The following is a 16,329-nucleotide window of genomic DNA, read 5'->3' as shown; positions in this document are numbered from 1 at the left end:
GATTCGGATGGGGAAGATAGTATGGGCGTGGATTCGATTAATTAAACTTCGAATTCGCGCCGCTTCGCGGAAATGGAATTATCGCGGCGTAGTCGGCGACGGTGGCGGCGGCAAATGCATCGGTTTGGGGACATCGAGCCGCCGACACCACCGTCACCACCATCACCACCACCACCACCACCATCGCCACCAGAAGGGTGGTTACGTCTGAAACGGGGGTGCAACGGCGGTATTTGGAGGTCGAACGGTGTAACAGCTTGCGCTTTCCTACGGAAAGGGCGGTGCAAGGATGTCGGGTGGCGAACTAACGCGAGCCGACGATATATATTTACGGCCCGAAGCGGCGCGGCGCGATAGGGAAAAGTTTCGGCAGGGATTCGAGCCGTGAGAATTTAAAATCCCGCGAATCTGGCTAAGACCGACGGACTTTCCCCCCCCCCCCCTCGACTTCGAGTGGCGTTTCAATAATCCGCTTTGGTATCGCGCCGCTTAGCCTCCGCCGAGGCGAGGAAGAGCCGGGGCAGGCGTTTATTAGGTTCTCAAGTCGAGTTCTCTCTGCCGTTGATCGATTGCCGACATCCGCCGCGAGTCGTGAGAAATACCGATTTCTCTCGCCCGTTACACGTGTATACCAAAATCACTTGGAAAATTGCCCGCATCACGTTTGCGATCGCTCGCCATTTTCTCTTCGGAAATAAGGGAGCTCCGGTTATAAAACACATAAATTTTGAAATAAGGTACGGTCGAGGTATAAGTTTCCTCACTATGTTTCGCCGCTCAGTATGCGAAAGCTATTCTTACACAATCTACCCTTATTACAATTCAACCTAAATTATTACAATTTGACCTAATTAGATTCTCTAATCACGGAATAAAACCTGTTTAATAATTTTTCACCTAAATAAAATATTTCCATACGAACTGCCAGCTGCGATTCTAAACCTTCCTTATTTATACGTTAATTTATTGATGGCTTGAACCTTCGTTATTTTATTTTATCACAATTTAATTAAATTTGAGTCGATTTAAATACACCTGTTATTATAGATTATGTATGCTTTTTCAATATATCACATATAATTTATTTTCCAATTAGGTTCTAAAATTTCCACTATTTCATGTTTAATATTTCGTGGACAATTTAAGCCGTATAAATTAAAATTAAACATTTCTTCAAATAATTAATTGGGCTAATTATTGGAAAAATCAGTATTCATAAATATTATATGTATAATAATGTAAGATTACATAAAATATAAAGATTACATAATTAGTTACAATATTAATAATTGACTATATTTTAAGCATATAAAAGTAAGTGGAGATTATAACTGACTAATAAAGTTGAAGAAACTTATAAAACCTCTCAACTCTTTTAGAGTGATGGTTCGATAATCCGCTTATGTCGTCGTTTTGGTTACAAAAAATCTATGAAAAGTCCGCGTCTTTATTGGTATGCTAAAATAAAACTTTAGTGAGGATGACGTAATATCTTTGCTGAGAGGCACTTGTTGTAGACATCAAATCTCATCTCGTGTCAATCTCGCCTTAAAATATTTTCTTCGTACATGTGAGCTATCAGCGAGAATAGTTTTAATAATAGAAAAATGTTGAAACATAAAAAAATCCAGGTTTACAAAAAGAGCGAAAAATTAGGAAGAAATAGCGTGGTGAAAGAAAACAGCGAATCTGAAGATAAATTGCGATCAATTGGATTTCAAATAGAAGTGAAATACGCTTTACGTATAAAAGAGATTGGACGATATGACGAAAATGAAAAAAAAAGTATTTTTTCGTTAATTTAAAAAATAACGTTCGTTATAGGCGAGATGAAAACTTTGACGCGGAGGACGACGCGCGGGAAGTTGAGAAATGAGGTTTGACAGATTTATATCATCTAATCCGTCCCGGGCACTGTGAATGCGATAAAAAAGCGACATGGAAGAAAAGGAAGCGTATGTCACGGCATGTACCTCCTTTCCCCCTTCGTGGCGTAGACAGCGCTGATGATAAAAATCCTTTTGCAGCCGCATAATATCATAATAACTATGTAAATCAGACCACCGTAGCAACCCGCAAACAGAGAATCGGATATTCGTATGCTAAGCCTCAACCCGTTCCGCACATCGTAGCCGCCATTCCGCTTTGACATACACTATATATCCGCTGTTACCCCGACAACGGGCTCTCGTAAAAAAGTATTATTTAACTATCTACTCTTTCAGTATTAACGGTCGCCAGCTATGGTGACATCAAACAAATCCTCTATTGCAAAAACGCCGGAGCGTGCGAAAAGGGTGTGTGGAGAGATAATACGAAAATGTATCGCGTGTCGTGTATCGAAAAATCGCTTAACTTTAATAAAAAATTCAACTGTCAAACAAATTGCAGCGTAATTTAAAAGATTTCATATTGTAACGAAATGTACGCCCGGCGTCTCTCGATGTCTGTTAGTAAACGACTCTATTGTATTACAAAGACGAAACATTTATCGGTCTTTACGAGTTCAAGAAAAGTTTAAAAAGCGACTTTGCCAGGATCATATTTACATCGGGAGAAGTTCGAGATACCCCAAGCACGGGGGAAGAGCTCGCGCGAATAGGAATTTTAAGAAAACTTGAAACAAGACGCGCACAAAAGAGAGCTTTCAAAATATTTAGCAAAATATTTTTAAAACGAGCAAACATTTAGTGAGGCAGAATGTTCCATTGTATCGTATAAAAGATTTACATTGTGAAATTGTACTATTAGGAAGTTCATCTAAAGAAATGTATATGAAATATGATCATTGTAAAAATTTTCCATTTTTCACATGTCATATTTTTACTTTCTAAACATTATTTTCTATATCTTGTGCTTATATTTCAAACCACATTTTTTCCAGAGGTTTTCAATTTCTAATTCTATTTTTCTCTTCTGTTTTCTCTCTTTTACTCCTTAATTACTCTTGTTTTTCGTGAACGCCGTTAATAATAAAACCGCGGAAATTCGATGCGCGTCGTGCAGTATCAAAAAATTTTTAACCACAATGAAGGCTGGAGCTTTTACGGTACACAATGAAAAATGTTTAAAGGCGATTACACGTCTCTCGAGACAAGCGTAGTCGCGCATAAACATAACGTTTCGACAATGAGCCGAGCGCCACAATGGATTTAATAAGCAGTTGTAAACGCGTTACAACCGGTCGACAACGCGGTTGAACGAGACTTTAAACGTTGCGCATGCAGATGGTGCCTTCTTCCGCAAAGTCGATGCGCGGCATTTATTAATCGTCGTAAGCTTTATATAATTACCCTTTGTACGTCAATCATTGTGCGTCGCAGGTTACGTTATTATTTTCCGTACGGAAATTTCGTTGGTAATTGCTCGTTACGCTGATTGTTACGTAACATCAACGCTGCATTTTATTGCTACTTTAATGTATTAATACAAAGCGATGCAATATAACTGCAGTTGTGATGTAATCGTTGGATATTATTTGTGAAAGAATTTAAACGAACCCTCGACTTGCTCGTGAGAGGGAGGAGTCATATTCGCGGTGTAATTACCATGTGTGACGCGGAAATCTTACATCAAGTACGCTAATTAATCTAACACAGATACACGCACGAATATATTGCATCGCATTAGCCTCTTACGGAACTTGGTGCTTTAGTTTGACTGTGGCGTATTACGAGACACCTTCTTGTGCGAATGACAGAAGAGGTGTAGGGGGGATACGTCGGCTATGTAATTTGTCAAGACTTAAAGATATACACGGTCGTAAATATTTCGTCAAAAGCACAAGTTCATTACGTATTTTAAGATGGGTATTTGGCAAGTATCTCGCGTCACTTAAAAAATTCATGTTCTTCCGACCAAGTTTCCACCTTCGTCAAAGATCGAGATTTCCACTTGCATTTCTGTCAAACTTGACATTAATTACCGGCGGAACTGCGAAGAACACTGTTTTACTTTCACGGCCGTCAAATATCGCGTAATCGCGCAAACATTAATGAGATCGTTCGGGCAAATATATCGAGAAGATTGTTTATATTTTACCACGGCGGAGCGATACGACATTGACATAGCGATACCGAGGAATATTCTCCAAATACGCTAGAGGGTTTAATAAATGCAAGATGATACCCAAGTTTCGCGATGAAAGTTAAGCGCTCGTCGAGAGAGCGACGCGCGAGAGGGAGCAGCGGCGAAACACGGGGGCGAAGAAGCGAAGCCCGTCGCCTGCGAGCGTGGCAGCCGAACTTCCGGTGTCGTCGTCCTTTTTTTCGCAAATTAATGCTTTCGCTCGAGATAAAAATTTGCTGAGCCTCGCGCGCACCAAAAAAGAAAAAGAGAAATATTTACCCTTCCGACGAGCGAGAAGTTGACCGTGCCTCGCCCTCCTTATCACGGAAGTTGGCTATTCTGTCGTAATAACCGGGAACTTTGTTAAACTCTCGTTTAAGGAAAATCTCACTTTCCCGGAGCTCTTCTCCGGGGGCATTAATGGCCCGATTCATCCCGCCTATCCGCGGCTGTCCTTATTAACTTAACGCGATACATGTCTCGCGCGTCAGCAACGGTGTAAAACGAGTGTTTAGGGACTCGAAGACGAAGCGGATAGTTAATGCCGGACGGGCAATCGCGGGTCGATTTAAGCGAGCCGTTAGCATTCCAAGTACGATAAAATTTGCATAGAACGAGGGACAGACGACGGAGCTCGGCTCGTACTCTCGCGCTATATCGAAATAAAGATTCAAATTTTGCACGGCCGCTCGTCCCCGACATGCTGTCGCCGAATTAGTAACTCCCTTGCAACGAGAATTCACCCCATGTCGTATCTGGAAGCGCATCGAAGCTGCTTTTTTCACGCGGTCGTTTCAACGCGGATATTCCGTTAAGTAATTAACTCTATTAAGTCCCCGAAACGCACAATTTTTCTCTATAGAAATAACTAACATAGAGGCATTATTATCTTTTATGTAAAAGAATACGACAAAAATATTTCTTCGTCATTTCAAGTGACCAATCCACTTGTACAAAAGGACCTAAATAAACTCATTGTTGAGCAATTAAAAGCTTAATCAAGTTATTAGAGACAGCAAGTTTCAAAAAATTTCACTATATTTTTTTTATATCGCGGTGCTTCAAAAAGTTAAACCAATTTCGCGAGGCAACGTGCGATCATTTTTACACTATTCCTATCAATAATCTCAGCGTTGAATTTTCCGTTATAACGCAGTAAACGGGTGAAATCAATTTTACACAGCGCGCTCTCATCGTTGTTGTCGCGTTGTCAATTTCTCATTCTACCGCGACTACTAATAATATTTCTTATCGGCCTGTCGACGTGTTAAGAAGGTGTTAAGGGGATCTAAGTTTCCAGTCTACTGTGGCGGGCTTGCGGTCACTTAAACCTAAATCTCCTTAACTCCTTAACGCATCAACAGTGCCCGATACAGTCACGTTGGATACACAAATAAAACAGTTGAAACGTTTCAATGCATTTCACGCAAGTATTAATTTGACGGACGGATAATATTTCGTGTTTGCTTGAAAACAAATTAAACTCGCATTCCATTATATATTTTCCTTTCACACACAAGGGACGCGGCGCAATCGTAAATTGCTTCCTACGAACTCCAAGTCTATTCCGAACGTCTCGATAGCGATTGATTTCGGCGCATTGCGATGCATTTTGCGTATCGGCGAGACACGCGATCGAAATAAGAGGGTCATTTGTCGAATGCGCGATCTGCAGCGTACACCGTAGCTGGCGAGCACTTTGGTTTCTCTCGTGCGTGACGGTCCCATCTCTAGACAGTCCCGTGATTCCCCCGTTCACGATAATCCGCTCGCGCGGGAACATCGTGTAACTGCATCGACACGTAGAAACATTCCTCCCTCTTTCAACCCCGCGATCTCTCGATTGGATCACCAGTATCGGCTCTACGTGTCGGTACGTATAGTCGGCGGATAGTGTCCGTAAGATCTCTGAAATACGTCGAACGATATTTCGTCCTGTCAGACGTGTCGCGGCTCCTGCTCCTCGTCGTCGTCGTCGTCGTCGTCGTCGTCTTTGGCAGCTGCACGCCGATTTCGATCTCGGAGGCCCATTTCCCTTGACGCGCGCGCGCGTTCGTTTCCCGGCGTTTCGCTCGGACTCCAAAATTCCGTGCAAGGTGCCCGAGATTTATGTTTCAACGCTCGGAAAACTGAGTTAGATCGCGACGCTTTTGTTGATCGTGGAAATCGGGTATTGCACGCGAACGAATCGGTCCCTTTATTTGTGAATATTGCCAATCGGCCTGGATCGCCAATCTCGTTCGGCCCCTCTACATTTTATTTCTATTCGAAAATTCCACTCGTATAGGTGCCTCGGTGTTTACGGTCGATGTGAAAACTGCGATAACTTGGCAAAGTTATTGCTCGCGCGCGTACGCGATATATAGATCGGTCCTTCTTCTCAGTTATTTTTAACTATCGGCCAGTCGAGTCGATCGTTCGCCTAACGAGAGTTCGATGTCGTGTAATTCATCATGTAATTCACGAGACTATTGGCCTCGATACACTCGAGATACGATGTTCTTCAGTTATTAGATCGGCAGGATTCATCGTCAAGATTAATGAATAACGAAGGAAGAATATTTGTTGAATGAAATCGTATAATTATGCAGACTGGAAAGGTACAATTATCGTTTGTGGTAACTTCTTTCATTTCTGTAACGTTTAAAATCGTATTCATCAAGTTTCATGAATTGCATTGACCTCTTCCTCTCCACTTTTAAATTGTGTCCCGCACCTTCCTCACTTTTCCACCCAACTCCACTTCTATTATTCCGAAAACGCCGATCCTACCGAAACTGAGTAATTTCGCAGAAATTTTATAACAATCGTGGAGATTTATTACATAACTTTCCAAGTTATTTATGTACCACGTCTTTTTTTCGGAAAAAAAAGCTTCGATTTGACGGATTTATCACTCGATTGGGACGTAATGTTCGCATGTATCACACGAGCGCAATATTGTTTGGTTTAACATCGTCGTATACGCCCGAATTCTTTTAGATTCTTTACAACGTCACGATATGGTACGGCCATTTATTTTGATATCAAGTTTCTCGCCCCGGAGGCTTCCCGCGGAGAAACTGCCACAGAAACGGCGCAGCCGTTCTATCGCGTTCGAATCTCGATTGCTTAAAGCCGCTAACGTAGTTACGTATTTTACGACGCGGAAGGAAATAACGCCGCGTCGGTCTCATGCCTTACTTCTACTACTGGCCGCCGCAACTTTTATTCGCTCTGCCGCATTCGCGACGTCTCGCAAACGATCGTGATCGCGAAAAGCGAAATGTACAATTATGTAAAAATCTCTTAAATACCGTATCTCGCGTAAAAAATCGATGCGCTAGCGATCATAAAATGAGCATGGAAGTCGACACTGTGGAAATAAAACATCGCATGCTCGAAATTGGTTAAAAATTGCATCGTATTTTATAAACCGGGAACAATTTTCATTTAATATTGCGCATTACAACTGTGTTATCTCGCGCTCAATTCTCCGTCAATAATTTCAACTGAACACCTATACATTCGTACTTCTCAAGAATTTACGTTCGAAATATCGTGCACCAAAAAATAAATTACGAAAAAATAAAACATTTTAAAAATTAAAAAATGCTCTCCAAGACTTTCCTACATTTACACATACGTGTGTTCGCAATGATTTTATTTTAAATATTTTTGTAAAACTTCGGATATTGTGAGAAATTAGCGTGCCTTAGATTTTACAAATTTTAACTTGTTTTAACGAACGCTAGTTTTAAATGGAAACGATAACAAGTTGTTCGAGCGCAACTACGAAATCTGACACCTGATTTTTGACGTTTAGTTATTCGATTGCTATATAGGGTTTCCATGTTTTCCATCGCACACGCGCACACGTTCCATCAAACTTTTACTTGAAAATTCGAAACGATTTTTTGATATTTCAAATAGTTTCGGGGATATTCGCCCATTACAGTTATTCCCCTCGCTCGTATCTAAAAAAAAACTGCACCTTGCGCGTACCGAAGGTAAACATTTTCCTACGAAATGTAATAGACCGACAGGTTAATATATTTTTACAACAACCATCTTTTCCGTAAAGTCGAATATTCGTTCCTTCCCTCGAGCTAAAAATTCGCATTTCGATTGCGCCGCTGTCGTCCCAAGCGATCTTTAAATTTCCCTTTAAAAAGGTAAGTAAGTCGCTCTTCTCGCAACAATGTGTAAAGAAATCTGTAAAAGGGGCGGACCACGTAAATAATTCGTCGCGTGCTCGTCTCGTGGAGACCGAGTCGTGACAAAACAACGAGACGGAGAGATCAATTTTCCCGACGAGGGGTGCGTCTTTTATTTTTCACCGTGATTATCAGCGCGGGCCGATGTCGAGGGCCAAAAGTGAAAGCCGATCCGCCCTCTTCTTCGATCGGCATTCCGGAGTCCGCAGAAACGAGCGACACTCGAGTACGGGAGCGCGGATGCCAAGTACCGTAACTTGTACCGCGCAGAGATTGAATTATTTTTCTCCTGGAATAATTTCGCCATAAAATAAGAGCGATACGAGTGTGTATGCGCGACCACACGTACACACCCGCCTACCGCTCGCGGCATCATCCCTCTCGAGAGAAGCAAAATCTCTCGAGTTCCCTTCCTCTCTCACTGTCTCCTTATCTCTCCCCTATCTTCCCATCTCATCCCCCGTAGACGAGGCCACTCGAAGCGAGTAACGTCGCTATTTTCCCCCCCACGTCTCCTTATATTACATTCTGGATACGGCCGCGGGGACGATGGCGCGGTGGAAGCTGAAAATTCCTTTCCTCTCCTGTTTCTGTCAGTGAATATCTTATCATAATACCATCGCGTGCGCGCGCGCTCGGTCCCGCCCGAGATCGACGGACCTCGCAAACCAACGCCGACACTTTCGACACATTTAACTCGCGAGTCCTGCGTCCGTCGCCGCTCGTCCAGCCTTGTGTCACGCGCGAAACGCCCGGCGAGGTCCCGGCATACAGTTCCGACGTATCCCGGAATATTACACGGTTTCGGATTGGCCGACGCAGTTTGCAGTCACGGGGCTTCTTCCGTTCCGATGCAACCGCGATGCGGAAAGGCCGGCGGATGTTGCGCGCCCGATGCACCACATCCCCCTCCCCCTCCTGCAGGAGCATGACTCGGCAATGAGATGGTATTTGCAAACTTTGACTTGGCGCATGTTTCAATATTGCGCCACGTGCCGTGCCCGCGATACAGCTGAATGCTGTTCGCTTAAACTTCTCGCCCATTTTTTCGCCCCGCGCCACCGCCGCAAGCCGCGCGGCAAGAGAGACGGTTTCTTGCTTATAAAAGTGTGTAGCGCCTCGTAATACTTTCCGCTTCGATCTACGCTTTTTCCCTCTCTCAGCCGCCGTATTCGCCCGCTCGATTTTACGGTGCCCGGCCCGGTGGGAAGAATCGCCGGTGCTTTCGTAAAATAAAGCCGGCGCATTGTTCTCGAGAGCAAGCGGAATGAATCAAGAAGAATGAATCTAGACTTTTATTGTAGGAAAATTGGACAACTCGGGAGATCAATTACGTAATTTTCCTCTAGAAGTAGAAAGATGATAAGCGAAAATCTCCACGTGAATTTGCCGAGATCACGTAAGTTCTTTCAACGTTAAACAATGAGATCACTCCGCGAGATCGCGCGAGATTTCGAGCAGCCGAAAGGGAAAGGGGGGGGGGGCGACAAGTTCCACTAACAATTATATAATTACCCACCAGATGTGACAGCCGAAGTTTCTCGGATCTTAATGACATAATCGAAAATTAAGGGACGCTTTTATGACACGTAACGCGTGCAAACTTACCGCGCAGCGGTTCCAATGCACTTGATAAATGCGTAATTTCTCCCGTTATCTTAATGTTCAGATTTCGGTACAATATGCGATATAAGCTACGGCAATGTTCACAGGCCACTTTGTGTGAGGAATTTGCATGAAATACACACGCGCGCCCGCGAGTGCGTATTTGTGCTTATTGTAAGCCATGGCATTCGCGAAAGCCACGAACGAGGTATTCACAATATATTTTAGATTAACGCTATTGTGATGAAGAATTTATCAACGGCCCTCCATAGCTGGCGTTTTGATGAATATTCATTATTATATTCCTCATTTATATCAGTCTTGTAACGCGTCCCGCGATTCTTATGCATAGGGACAACTCGGTGCATCGCCATCTACGTCAACGGGCTGCAATTTGGGGCTTGACAGGAAATTAAAACTATACTTCACCGTTCGAGATACGGTATTATATTCGTCAACAAGCCGTTAATCGCCGCTATTGCGCCGTCACGTGCGTTTTAACGAGAGGCAACGAATCATGAACATCGAAGCACTGCGTCTGCCTCGAGTGGCATAAAATATTTGTCAAAGCAACGCGCGCGCGAGCGCGCTAACCCTCGTATAAAATAACGATTTATCGACGCGGGACCGAATATTTATAACATTATTTTACGTTATGGAAATGGAAAGTTGAATGAACGATATTAGTTTCATAATCTCGCTGCGACATGATGTATCGTTTGCACACGACGTGTATCACTGAAGCGCCAATAATGCATTGCGAAATATTTATTTTAATCATCACGCGCAGGGATGTAATTGCGAAACGCGTTCAAATTTCGCGTGCGATGTAAGCGCGATAATTGCAATTTTCGATATTCGCTGCGCGAAACTCTCGAATAAGCTGGATATTTCGTACGAAATATTTTATTTTTTTTTTCTTTCGAAAATTGTAACAATTCGTAAAATTAGAATTACGCTCGACGCTTTTTCTGGCCCGGCTAACGTTACAGTTAGAGCCACGGGCAATATTAGATGCTTTATGTGTTTTTAATTACCTCACTTGAGGGAGTTCGTTGCCAATCGTTATTTCAAGTCTTCCATTGCTCCACGGTTATAAATTATTTAAGTTTACGCGCGCAGCTCAACCACCTGAATTATAATTGTACCCGGGAGGGCACTGTTCTCCAGGGAACATTGATTGATCAATAAAGGCGATTAATCTATTGTGGTTAATCCATTACTAAATTTCGCCTACTCTACGACCAATTTGATATAACATTCGGTGAACAAACAATACCGTAACTCACCGATACTTTGTTGGATAACTTTTAACGCTTTGTTACTCGCACTCGCAGTTTCATCGGTTAATTATTTTTAATATTCGACATTTTATCGCCACAATATATACGATAACGAATATTAAAATGTCGACAAACGCGACATTTTTCCTCAAACGTTTTGTCGCAAAAATTGCTCTGTACCTGTTAAAATATGTCATTAAAACTATAATCGTGTTTCAGAAAGCTTCGTGCAATTTAACTTTTATCCGTGCAACTTGTTTCCAGGTGTAAGTGTCAACGTTATTTCCTTCTCTCTTGTAGAATGTTACTTAAAGAGTCTGTTAGTTAAAATTTTCTAAGGTATCGCGTTGCCTGCGCAAGGGTCTCGGAATGCCTCAACTTAATTAGGAGCATAATGCGAAGCTTCTTTTGGTTCGCAGATGTGCCGAGCTTCTCCGAGCCGATCGGCAACGTGACCGCCGCTATTGGCAAAGAGGTCGCTCTCTCCTGTACCATCAGGAAAGTGGGAAATTACAAGGTAAGCAGCCGGTGAATTTTCACAAGAAACGAACGGCTCGGCTCGGCTCGGTTCGGCGCGGCGCGGCGCAAAGCGTGTTGGCGCTCGCGGCGGAGCAAGCACCGGGTGCTAATTAGCCGACTTGGAAACGCATAAGCGCACGTTGCTAGAGCGATAAGAGAATCTGAAATTCGGGTAATCCCACGGAAATAAATGGGTCGCCCCCGGGCTGCTTCTGGCAGATGTCAGAGCACCAGTGTCTTTTTGCGCGCTCCGCCCGCACGGTTTCTTGTATTTTTCCGCGGGCGCGAGTTTTCCACTCGTTCGCTCCAAGTAAGCAAATAACGCGATACAAACGATGAGAAAACGCGTAGTTACATATGCCAATTCCTATTGGAATAACTGCGCGAGCGCGGTCGAAGAGCGGCCCTTCCGCCACGTTGCACCGAAACGTTCGTGTTCATTCATTTTTCGTGTATGCGCAAAAATACGCGAAAATAAGAATTTCTTTACCTCATTTAAACGGGCAAAAAATTCAGTAACGCCCGAGTTAACCCAGGTTAATTTTCTCTTGTGCGAATTCGCATAATACGCTGCCCCGGGTTAGCACACGGCCAACTGCTAATATAAAACATTGAGATCATTTTTGTATTTCACGTTGAATCTTCCCGGGAAAAGTCGAGCGAGCGAGCGAACGAGGGGGCACCAATGTAATCGTAATACGTTCGGTACTGCAAATTGCAACTGAAATGTGCAGGGTATATTCGATAAGCCCACGCATAAAGGATGACGGGCGAAGTCGCCATTTCGCCCCCGACCTTTTCGCCCCATCGGCCGCGCCTATGTGTGCGTCGCACGAATTGATTAATTAGAATTTAAAAGTCGAGCCGTGCGAACGAATGCGGCGTACGATTTGCCGCGTAACTCCACGTTGGACATCGCGCCGATGATCTTTTTTTTTCCTCCCCTCGGAATAAAGCTTTTACGTGCGATTAAATGCGTTAAAACTCGCGCGTCGCCATTATTTTGTGTTATTTTAGCTACGGCGCTTTTAACGCGTGCCGACCCATACTCGCGCGACCGTCCGTAAAACAAAATTCAATAACCGCAAATTTGTATGCGGATCGATCTTGCCGGCCTGTAATTCCGACGAATGCGTCTTTATCAATTGATCGCTAATTATAGCGGCGCCGCAATATGTGAGATTGGGCAGATTTTGCAAAAAGCGCTACATTATCGGACGACCTAGAATAAAGCACGCGATAAAATACGGAGAGTAATATATAAAATTAAATTTCGTCCAACATTACGCAACATTAATATAAAATATACACCGCCAATTTCTGCAAAATATAGAAAGTTCACAGAGACCCCGCTAAGTGTACATATAATAAAACAATGTGAGAAAATACAGAAAAATTAATTACTTAGTTAAATTCCACAATTAATACGTTCCGAAACAACTACTACGTATCCAAAAACAAAACGTGGTCATAAAAGAATACGGCATACAACGAATTTTGAATCGTAACTGATGAAATGAATACAGAGCGTTTTTCCCGTTGCTGCAATATCGTGCGCAAATATAGACAAAAAGTTAAATAAAGCGAGAAAAAAGGTTAATAGTAACGGACGTTCAAATTTTTTTATACGCAAAAAAAGCAATGTAGATGCTATTATGTTTCGCGATTAACGAGAAAAGTTAACAAGTCTCACTTTCCCGTTGAACGTTTTAAAGACTTTTCGCGTTAAATAACATTTTCCAGAATGCTGAGTAACGCCTAAGCAGCTTAATTAAACGTTTGGATGATATAATACCCCCCGATATTCGCAATACTGCCGCGCCGTTAATGTTCAACCAGCGTAATTATCCTGTTTAATTTATTCCACAGCGTCTTGTAGTTTACGATTCAGTAATTCATTCCAAGTACGAGATATGCGCGCGGATAACAACAATGGGCCTTTCAACAATGCGAATCGCGAGCTTCCACGCGCGGATTATACGCGCCCCCCCCCCTCCCACCCTCTCTTTTTCTGCCGTGTCCTAGTAGTAAAACCGTAGTTTTACACAGGTACGACAAAATCGAATACACTTCGCGGTTGGCCCAAAAACACTCTGGGCAATAGTTGTTTGCCGTTCGGCGTACGCGCGCACATTTAATAATTTTTTTTCTATATATTCCCGTACTATTTTTCTGCAGTGCACCATATCCCAGCGCTACGTCGACAAACAGACTTGCATATTTGTATGCCACGGATATAGATAGCAATAAGCTTTACGCACGTGGCCGTAAAGAAGTGTTGTAATAATAGTGTGTCTTCTAGCGAAAAACCATGCGAGCGTGACGCCAGTCGTTAGAGATAAAATTTCTACTCCCCATGTTTCCCATATGTGAAACGTCGTAAGATAATTCCAGTCTTTTCTACACTGTTAAATTTGTGGCGTTCAATTCAACTCGAACGAGTAGTCGCCACTGCTCCTACTCGATACGTCGTTTAATTTAATTAAACAACGGAGTTAAAAGAATCCGCAAAATGAGCTGAATAAACAATGTAGTTGCTCTTTTCACTACAATTTGTGTTAAAATAAGAAATTTTACTATACACGATAGTTAAAAATAACAGCATGTTGAATAGGAGCAGCGGCGACTACTCATTGAGTCAAATTTGACTCGTTGAGCCACTACAAACATTTTAGTGTAACTTTGCACCGCTTAAAATTTATCTATTAAAGGCAGATGAGTGTACATCAAAATAAACAAAATTTCAATCGGAAAGAAGGTGTCAATATATGTACGCAGATATAGATTTTTTACATAAATTATGTATTAAGAGAAAACACTTGTGCAAAGATGCGACAGAGAAGAGGCTTTAAATTTACTTAAATTTTGCTTAGTAACTTTACTTACGTGCCTTTATCTAAATATAAATGGTGATGAAACTTTCTCCGAAACGGCGCGAAAAGTGGACGAGTAAATGCTCATTGCGTACGTGTCTCTACGTAAAACATTAATGCACGTGCACAGACGCGCCGACTGAAGATTTAGTCTTCGTTGTGAAACGAAGTTGCAAGTATATAATTCACACCGGCGCATTTCCAACTACGTCAATGCATCACTAGTTAAAACTTCGCGATACTTTATCTGCCGGGCGTCTAATGGTTCACCGTCGCGGTTTAAAACGCATGCACGCATAGCGCGCGGTTTCCCTCCAATGTAAACAAAGCCGTTAAACTTTATTTAAAATATTTTAACGCGAAAAAGCTTGGGGTCTTCTTGAAAAACAAAAAAAATCCCTCCCGCCGTTGCGTTATTATTCCGAATTGAAATCAACAGAACCTCGGTAAAAATTCTAATTTTTAACGCACGATCTCTACGTTTATTTGTCTTGTCAGAGAAACTAATTGATTAAATTTATATTGAATTAATAATAAGTTTGTCTCCACATCTCTCATCGAAAATCGATCCAAGGCTGTTAGTTCTCTCGAAATTATGTATATCGTTATGCATGATACATACATCATTATAGATACCTAGTTTCATATGTCCGCTTAAGTGTGCTGTTAAAGAAAATTTAGCCAATATGTGTTAGTGTTTGCGCTAGTTTATTTAGGTAAATATGCATTCAGCTTGAAATTCAGCAGAGTTCAGTAGTTAAGACTGAAAACGATCACACGGAATATGTAATTTTCAACTTTGTAAATTCCCTATTTCCCTTTGAGCGAAAGTTTCAGTTGCAGATATCAATACTAAATTTCTCCAGATTTGTTTCGTTACGCAGAATGTCGCGGGATCGTCATACAATGTTTTAAGAGCGTATTCCAAGATCTGTATTAATAATTCCTCTAAATTAATCAACTATCCAGAAACTATTGTAACGTGGGGATCTTTAAGTAATTTTCAGGATATTTAAATATTATAGCAACTGGATTATGGGAAGATAAATAATAAGCGAATAATCGCACATTCAATTATTAGATCGATTTCTAGTCCCACCCGCTTGTCGCTTGAAAAGCGAAAAAATTACATTGCGGTTTTAAATATTGAACTTGTGCAATTGTGTAAAATAAAATTTCCTCCGCATATATTTGTAATTATGAATATTATGAATTGTCATAGCAATTTGTGAATAAACGAAATATGTTCTGTCGTCTTATTTGCGTTTATAATATGCGCACATTAGAAAATTGGAATATATCTTTCTTTTGCACTAATTCATATAATTTAATATTTATTATTAATAATTATATTATATAATTATTAATAATAAATATAATAATTATTATTAATATAAATCTAAATATTTAACCTTGGAAAAATTAAAAGGTTAAAAACAAGTTTCTTTGAAAAGGTATTAGAAAAGAGAAGAAGAGAAATAAAGCAACACAATTGAATTAAAAATGTTTTCCCTACGTTCAACAATTTACTTTTATTCACGTAAAATATACGAAGATTCAGGAATATAAATATTTTCGAATTTTCATCGAGAAACGCGAGTGCCATGAAAGAATTTTAGCTAAACATATGTTCTAAAAATTTCGGTATCACTTGTGCTATAACTTCATTTTCTCTCTCCCTTAATCTTCTACTAAATATCTGAGCAGTAAATCAGTTAAAGTCAATAAACGCGAATCAGTCACGATTAATTTTCGACATAAAGTTTAATGATTAAAAAGACGTAG

General features: G+C 41.5%; 1 protein-coding gene across 5 annotated transcripts in view; it reads left to right on the top strand.

Moving 5' to 3' along the window:
• LOC105564600 (lachesin-like) overlaps positions 1-16,329 on the top strand; it is a 52,997-nt gene that overhangs the window by 14,834 nt on the left and 21,834 nt on the right. For all 5 annotated transcript variants that reach the window (XR_001009138.1, XM_012017085.1, XM_012017086.1 and 2 more), the window contains exon 3: positions 11,572-11,669. Coding sequence is in view for 4 of the 5 variants with exons in the window: in XM_012017085.1 (XP_011872475.1) it covers positions 11,572-11,669 (98 nt within the window). In the remaining variant the exon portion in view is untranslated. The remainder of the gene's footprint in view (positions 1-11,571; positions 11,670-16,329) is intronic.

Source organism: Vollenhovia emeryi, unplaced genomic scaffold (genome assembly GCF_000949405.1).
Source record: "Vollenhovia emeryi isolate VEMERY1.0 unplaced genomic scaffold, V.emery_V1.0 DF939161.1, whole genome shotgun sequence".
In the NCBI taxonomy this organism is placed as follows: domain Eukaryota; kingdom Metazoa; phylum Arthropoda; class Insecta; order Hymenoptera; family Formicidae; genus Vollenhovia; species Vollenhovia emeryi.
Note: the sequence above shows the minus strand (reverse complement) of the source record. Positions and strands in the feature narration are given on the sequence as shown.